The sequence below is a fragment of the Peromyscus eremicus genome, chromosome X, assembly GCF_949786415.1.
Source record: "Peromyscus eremicus chromosome X, PerEre_H2_v1, whole genome shotgun sequence".
Lineage (NCBI taxonomy): Eukaryota > Metazoa > Chordata > Mammalia > Rodentia > Cricetidae > Peromyscus > Peromyscus eremicus.
Window position 1 is genome coordinate 1,788,829 of NC_081439.1, and position 8,875 is coordinate 1,797,703.

Below are 8,875 nucleotides of genomic sequence, written 5' to 3' on the forward strand. Positions count from 1 at the left end.
GTCACTTTACCTTTCTGGATCTTCAGTCACTCAACCAACATTTGAATACCCAAAATGAACCAGACACTATTTTAGGCACTAAAAGGGAAGTGACATATACCTAAATAGACCATTTAAACAACCTGACCATGTAATGAGAGGTGCTGAGAATAATTTAGAAATACAGAGGAGAGACACATAGGGGACAACACAAGACTTACTGTACAGAGAGAGAACGAATAAGATGGAGTTTACTGGAAAGATTGGGAAAGAAAGACCATACCAGACAAAGGTAACATATTGAACAAGGTAAAATTCTTCAGTTACCAGGAAGAAAATGGAAGGGGGCCTGGTATTACTAGAGATACTAGAGTAGTAGTAGATGAAACTAGAGGATTAGGCAGGGGTCCTGGTATAAAGTTTGGAAGCTACAGACAACAGAAGCCATAGAACAATTTAAACATGGTAAATATACATTTCAGAAAGATTAATAAGAATATGGAAATACGGAGTGTGAATCTGAGAAACTTAGCCAGAAAGGGCTGAAGTAGTTAGAAGGGAAGAGAGGGATGGGATAAATTTGAGAAATGTTGAGGAAATAGAATCAGCAGATGTGTGAAGCAGGAAGGTTGTCAATTTGAGGCCAGCTTGGGCTATACAATGAGACCCTACCCAAACCAACCAACCAAACAAATAAACGAACGGAAGACAAACATATCTAAAGAGAAGAGGCTCAGTTGTACAGCACTTACCTAACATCCACAAGGCCCTTGGTTGTATCCCTAGCACTTCCAAATGAAGTAAACTAAAATATAAAATAAAATCTAAGGAATATTTTATAATACTACTACTCTCAATTACTTATAGGTAAAAAAATCCCCAAATTAAAATCTAGAAATGCAGGATTGGAGGGATGGCTTAGTTGGTAAAGCCATACACATACATATGGGCATGAAATAAATAGGCTGTTGCAGGAGAATATCCAGGTCCAGACTATATTAAATAGCAAGATCCTACCTCAAACAGGAAAAACAAAACAATCCATGTACCAGAATGCAAAAGGGCCTCAGAGGGGGAAAAAGGATAATTCTAGCACAGGGACCTGAGCTCAACCCCCAGCAGTTATGTAAAAAGTTGGGTGTGGTGGTGTAAGCTTATCACCCCAGCACTGCAGTCAGTGACAGGCAGACTGGCCCACTACCTAACATAACTGGAGAATTCTAGAGCATTTGAATGTCTCAAAAGAGGGTGTGTGTGTGGATGATGCCTGAGGAATGACACCCAAGGATGTTCTTTGGCTTCCATAGGCACATACATGTGTATGTGCACCCACACACATGCACCAGCACATACATACACATGTATATGTACCAAAATAGATAAAACTATAAATACAGAAGACCTGAACCCACAACAAATAAGCTCAAATTATACATCTAATAAGAGTAAAATCACCTTGTCCATAAGCATACAGTGAAAAATGTATTAATGAAATTGGGGGATTGGAATGATGGCTTAGTAGTTAAGAGCTTGTTGCTCCTGCAGAGGACCTAGGTCTGATTCCTAGCTCCCACATGGCAACTCACAGCTGTCTATAACTCCAGTTCCAAGGGATCCAACACCTTCCTTGGGCACTAGGAATGCACGTAGTACACAGACATACATGCAAGCAAAACACGTATATACATAAAATAAATGCATTTAAATTTCTTCTTAAAAATGAAGCTGGGTGTGTTGGCACACACCTATAATCTCAGCACTTGGGAAGCTAGTGCAGATATGAGTTCAGATCCCCAGAATTCACATAAAGCCATACATGGCAACACACATGTGTAATCTCAAAACAAGAGACAGGAGGATCCCTGGGAGTTCACAGACCAACCAGCCTGGCCTATGCAGCATCAAACAACAAAAGACACTGTCTCAAATGAGGTGGAAGGCCAGCACCGACACTCAAGGTTGTCCTCTGATCTTCACAAGCACACCAAGTTATGTGTGGGCCCACACCAAGGTTAAACAAATTGACACCCACACCCACATACACACACACCCCTATATAAGTCATTACTAGGAGTTAAGATTTCTAGTTGCAAATACCAACATAAAATCTATTGCTAAATTACTGAGCTATTTTCTTAGAAGGCTTGAGTGTGCTGTGGACTTATGTTCATGTCTCCTCCATTTTTAATGCTACTGGGGATTGAACTCTGGGGATCACTGAGCTGTACCTCCAGCCTGTCTCCCCAAATTTAAACATGGAAGCTCTAGCCTTCAATATCATGGTATTTGGAGGTGGGGCCTTTAAGAAGTAATTAGAGGCCTTCATAATAGGATTACTGATCTTATAAGATGTGGGAAAAGGAGAATGCTGGAGCTGGAGAGTATATAGAGGAAAAGTCAATAAAAGGACACAGCAAAAAGAGAGCTATCTAAAGCCAAGAAGAGAGCCCTCACTAGACAACAAACCTGCCAGCATCTTGATCTTGGATGTCTCGGGCTCTAGAACTCCAAGAAATAGCCTTGTTGAAGCCATCCAGAATATGGTAATTTGTTATGGCAGCCTAGCATAGTTGACTCCAAATAAAAAAGCCTTTTAATCTCTGTATGTTCACCAGCACTTTCCTCTATGTGGAGTCAGGGGACATGACTGTGCTTCCCTTCTGATGTATCTTCTTATAAGATCACTAATCCTGCAGGATCAAAATTCCACCCTTATGAACTTATGTAACCTTATTTATTTCTTTAGTGGCCCTAACTCCAAATATAAGGGGACTTAAGCCTTCCATAATTTTTGATTAATACTCATTCTATAACAGCTCCCGATGCTGATGAGTTCAATGTAATTTACTATTCTTAGTTTTCCCCTAGACATTCCATTTTTTACTAGCTCATGAGAAATTAATCCTGTAGCTAAAGATTCTATAGGTAACTTTACAGTATAAAATTATTTGGATTGTCAACCAATATTCAAAGGCGTAACTTAGGATTTGTGTTACTATATTTTCTCAGAAATTTCTAAAAGTTCTTCAAAACAAAAATTAATCTGAAGTTCAGAACCATAATAATTTTGTAAAAGTTACTAGTTCTTAAAATATCTAAAATTATAAGCATTCATAGGTTGTAATCTAAAGTATTTTAACACAAGAGCCTTGATGAAGTGAGCATAGTTTATATTTATATTTATTACCTATAGCCCATGCTGGCCTCAAACTTACGATGTAGCAGAAGCTGGAGTTAATCTGATATTAGTACCAACAGATGTTAAGTATAATTTTCCTAACAGAAAACAACAGTGAACATTTTATTCTTTTACAGAGCAGCAAGCAAAATTTTCATTAAATTTCATTTCCATAGTTAACTTCAGTAATGATATTCTGAGATATAGTAATGGAATTTGTTCAATTTAATGGAAATCCAGTTTACAAAAAAAGAGGTCTTGTTAAAAACAGCTCTTAACAGATAATTATTTAAGTTTTAATATGTACATTAAATGTTTTCTCTTAGATCTTAAAATATATGTAATGAAGGGCTGGTGAGATAGCTCAGTCATTAAGAGTACATGCAGAGGTCCTGAGTTCCCAGCACATATGTCAGGTGGTTCATCACTGAATGAAAGTTCAGCTCCAGAGGATCTGATTCTGCTCTATACAGGCACCACACTCATGTGTACAAACCCACACTCAGATACTCACATATACACATAATTGTCAAATAAAAAATCTTATATATGTAATGAAAAATTGAAATCAGAAACAGTGATTTTGGGGAAAGCGATGTAGCATCTACTAGTCTCACAGGAGTCACTGATCCTTGGAGCTGTTGGCCTTGTGAAGAAGCCCAGACTACACATGGAGAGTGCTTGGCCTTCAGTCTCAGTTGAGCTCCCAACTGAATGGCTATTATCAACCTGACAGCCAGCTTTGGGGTTAAGGCATCCTGAAGGCGATCCTTCAGTCCCTACTCAAGTTGCCACAGTTGATGCCATATAGAGTTGACCCTGCTTAGCCCTACACAAAGGGCAGAGTCATAAACAAAATCAGTATTTGCCAGTGTTTGAAGGTATTAAGTTTGGAATGGTTTAGTTCACATCAATGGACAACTAAATTACCTCATATACTTAGAAGATGATGAAAATAGCATCTAGCTTCCTACCCACTTCACATACTTCTTTTTAGTAGGTCACCCATCCAGCCTCTGACAGTTCTAACATAGACATTGGTTCCCCACAAAGTCACCCCTTCTATTGATGAAAATTCTGATCTCTTTTAAGTTGTGCTCAAAGGATATCTCTGGAGATTATCATTACTGTCTAATGTCTCTTCTTAAAAAATTAATATCTCTTCTTCAGGATAGACTCTCACCTTGCTAAATTGTGCAGAACTCTTTAGCACTAGCCAACTTTATAGCTAAGAAACCTGAAATGCACAAATTGGCTGCTTTACCCAAAGTTGCACAGCAGACACTTGAATTTCTGGTCTAAGGCTTTGGCTTTAATAAGTACTATTTCTGATGAGACAAATACAACTGCGTTCTTCATACTGAAATCACAATTTTCATACTTAGGTCATCATTTAGAGAACCATTTTTGTCTTTCTAAGGAGTCAAGATCTCAGTCTCACAATGACCACACTTACACAGGGCAGCCTGAAACCCAGAACTCACAAGCACCGATCTTCCTGAGTTGCTAGAATTATTGGTGTGTACCACCGTGTCTGGCCAAGAGAACTAGTTCTTATTTCTATTATTTAGGAGTTTTAGCATGAATAACTGGAAATTGAAAACTACTTTTCTGTGCCATTCATCCTCACCTCATTTTTGCTTCAGTATTTCCTGTTTTCACTTTAAAGAGACAGTAAACTCTTGGAGGGCAAGAATAATAATTTCGGCTCTTCCTCAGTGTTTGAATACATATACATCGAATAATTTGCTTAGCTATTGAATGCAGCATACAAATAATAAGGAGAAAAGCATTTCTTTCCAAATGATTTAAACAGAGACCTTACAATTCAAAAATATTTCTCATCATGTCAGTGTAGTAACTATGTAGTAAGCCTTTTTTCCTGTTTCAAAGTCAGCAGCAGTGGAAAATGAATTTCTTCCACTGTTGACTGCAGTATGTAAGTTGCCATGACACTACTTAGTCTCCAAACATTCTTTCTAATTGAGACAATTTCTCCTTGCTTCAATCCCTCAAGGCTGACCCAATTACCCAACACAAAACACAAAACCCATGGGATGCCTGTCAACTCTTATTATACAACCTAACAAAATTTTAAACATCACTTTTCAATGGTAAGGAAATTACAGGCAACTCATTTTAAAAAAAGTCTTACAGGTTGATTAATAGTTTGATCTAACTTTAAACCACATAGGCTTATACTCCACAACATTATGAAAACATAATGCATCTCAGTTATTTCTGTAGGCTGTGTATTTATGTTCAGTTCCTTCTAGTAAAAAACTAAGTTTCAAGAGCTAGTAAGACCAGGCTCAGAAAAAGGACACTGGAGGGCTGGAGGCACAGAGCAGTGGTAGAGTGCCTTACTAGCATTCTGTGTTCTAGTCCTAGCATCACAAAAGAGATTTTAACTTATAATATACATACCCAGAAGCATAAGCTTATTTTACATATCCAGTAACATCTCTTACATCTCTATAACTACAAAACCTAGTAATGTTCTCAAAAAAGGGTTCCTTTAGTATTGTTTATATATAATGTGTATGTATATGTGTAAGCATGTGCAAATATACAAATACAACCTGCTGAGTCTGTTTTTACTGTTTGTGTGTATATGGTTTCAGGGCTGACCACTTTGTATTGGATAAAAATATGTAAAAAATAAAAATAAAAAATTTAAATGTTCATTTACTTCAGAAAGTTTAATGCATGATCATGTAGTGGGGGAGGGGGAACTTAGATGTTAGTATCCACTATGCTATTTTTTTCAGTACTTTTACTTAGACAAAGAGCACAAGAAAAAAAAAATCACAAAACATATCCACACGAAAAATCCCAGCTACCAGGGGGTGCTAACACAAGCCCATAATTTCAGTACTCAGTAGACTGAGGCAGGTGGATTGCCAGAAGTTCAAGGTCAGCCTGGGCTACATAATGTGTAACAGGCTAGCCAGAGGTACATAACAAATTATTGTCTCTAACCAGAATTGGTGATGCATGCTTGCAATTCCAGCAATCAGAATATGGAGGCAGGAGTGTCAGACAGTCATTCAAGGCTATTGGAATTACATGAGACCTTGTCTCAAAATATAATAAAAAAGATCCTGTCGCAAAAATATCATAACATAATACAGCAACAAGATCAGAAGATCCCAACTAACCAGAACTTTGTTAGTAGAAGTTAGCTGTAAGACAATTATTGTGAAAAAGTGAGCCATAGTCAACCAAGACTACCACAAAAATGTAAAGCACACTTTTAGTTTTAGCCTGTGACCTTGAAACAAAAAGCTAAAAAAACAACCCTCTGGAGCAGGAAGTTCAAGCTTAAAGAGCATTCATTGTTTAGCTAGGGATGCCACTCAGTGGTAGAATGCTTGCCTAGCATAGTTCAATCCCCAGCACTGGGGATAAAAATTTAAACAGCACTGTTAGAAATCCCAAGGCTGTCAAAAATGAGTATTTCAAAATCGACCCACCAAATAATTTTGATAGGTACAATCTTCTTATAAAACAGAAAATAGACCACTTTCCTATATGACAAAATGCTGCTATAAGAGAAGAGGAACAAAAGGCCACATGGCCCAAAAAGGGTTTCAGAGTCAAAGGCAAGCTGAGCCTGAGAGTTCCACCAAAATCTTCCATTTTTTAAAAGCCAACACTTTGAAAATATAGTTTATATGAATACCTACATTCTGCTGGGGATTTGAAATGCTTCAGGATGATTCATTATACCAAAACGTTAATAACAGACCTACTATAAAGTTTGTTTTTTTTTTTGTCAAAGGTGTTGCATTAAGCAATAGTTAACCAACACCCATTTTAAAAAGATCTCACATTTTATTTGGGAAACCAAAATAATAGATGTCTATCTATCAAAGTGTTTTACTAAGCAACTATACAAGGGCAGAAATGAAGAACTATGTAGAAAGAGGAACGAACCATTGTGAAATGTATGCCTAAAAGTGTGTTTTGTGTAAGATTAGGGGACTTTTTCAAACCGTTTTGGGTTCTAGTTATATATGAGATAAAAATAAGGACGTTTTCATTCATATAAAGCAACAATAATAAACTACTTCCTGGTTTATGTTGGGTACTTTCACCTTACACAATACATTCCAAGACTGCCTCAATTTTCATTATTCCTTTCTGGTAAACGGAAGAGAAGGGAGAGCAAAGGTGGACATGAAACAGTCCATTTAGTAACTGAGAAACACCAAGAGGCACCAAAAACGATTTGTCAGGAGGGGCAGACAAAAGAGAAACAGCTCAGGAACACAAGCTGAGGAAAAGATGAGAATCAGTCTGGTGTGTGTAATTCGACCAAACCCCTTTGGCCCCTGTTGGTGAAATGAGCTGATTGGAGATCCAGCACCCTCCCGGCTCTTTCCCTCCCCGGAGTTCATCCTGGGATGGGGAGTCAGGGTGCAGAGCCAAGGGAGAGGCTCTGGGGGTCTGGCTAGGCAGACCACCAACTCCTTTGAGCCCTTCACAGTCCGCCCCCAAAGTCCTGCGACCGGACTTTAGTTCCCCGAGCGCGCGAAAGAAAGGCAGTTGTGGGCCGCCCGCCTCGCTGTCTCGTTCTCACAGTCAGCTCCTTCGCGACCCCCCGAGGGGCAGTCGGGGAGAACTGTAGGGGAGCCCGCAAAACATCACCTTCTCCCGCTGGTCCCAGCTGTACAGCTTGGGCTGCTCCTCCTCTCCCTCAGCCCTCGACTCCTTCTCACTCTTCCGTCTCTTAGAGAAGCAGCAGCCCATGGCGTCGGCCAAAGGATCTTGCTAGTGAACCCCACGCACTCGGACACCTCCCAGAGGGTGGCGCAAACCCAGGGAGACTCGGCCAGCAGCTCCCCGGACACCGCCCAGGAGAGCAGTCCAGCCGCCCACAACCCTCAGCACTCCCGCCAGGCCCAACACCCTTCTCCTTTTTTCCACCCCTCGGTCGCCGTGACAACCTATCGCAAGCCAATAAGCGGTCAGCAGTCACTGAGCCAATCAAAGTCCCGCAAGCTGCTCTGCACCTATGAGCTCAGACCGACGTACTCACTCACCAATCCAAGCCTGGCGCCTACGTCAGTGACCGAGCTAGCGGCGGTGGTGCACTCTCAGAGGCCCAGCCCCTAGGTTGATCCTGCCCCGCCCCCAGCTCCGCCCCTCCGGGAACTAGGCTGTGCTAGCTGGCTGATGTCGGGTCGGGCTCTCCTGTGTCCCTTCCCCCTAACGTGGTGCTCAAGTTTCCAAAGTTTCTAAATTCTAAGCTCTGGAGGGGATGCCATGTGGAATAGTAGGCTTGTTTTATGACCTAAATCTCGAGAGAAAAAGAATTCTTCGTAAGAAGCCCTGAATTTGTAAGACTTAAATTTGTGTCCTTCACTCCTCCCTTCAGCACACTTCTCAATAGGCCTCACAAGCTTCTGGTCAAGTCGTGCATCCTTGGTGTCTGTGGGTTAAGAGAAGGCTCAAATCTGGTTATTGATAATTGTAAGCCACCAAGTGAATGCTGAGGACCGAACCTCTGCAAGAGGAGCAAGTGCTTCTAACCACTGAGCCATCTCTCCAACCCCTTGAGAGTTTTCTAAAAACTTCTACTTATCTCTCCAAAACTGGATATTTATCTAGTAAAATAACCGAGTATTGTTTCCTTACTAGAACAGTGAATTTGAGAGCAAAATGATATCATAAAGGGGCATGTATCTTTGACTCTCTCAGCCTACATGCTCA

At 40.2% G+C, this 8,875-nt stretch overlaps 1 protein-coding gene across 1 annotated transcript in view; it reads right to left on the reverse strand.

The window, feature by feature from the left end:
• The window catches only part of Rp2 (RP2 activator of ARL3 GTPase), a 36,442-nt gene extending 28,334 nt beyond the window's left edge, over positions 1 to 8,108 (reverse strand). The window contains exon 1 of the mRNA XM_059250581.1: positions 7,811 to 8,108. Within this exon, the coding sequence (XP_059106564.1) occupies positions 7,811 to 7,912 (102 nt within the window). The 5' untranslated portion in view covers positions 7,913 to 8,108. The remainder of the gene's footprint in view (positions 1 to 7,810) is intronic.
• Between the last annotated feature and the right edge of the window lie 767 nt (positions 8,109 to 8,875).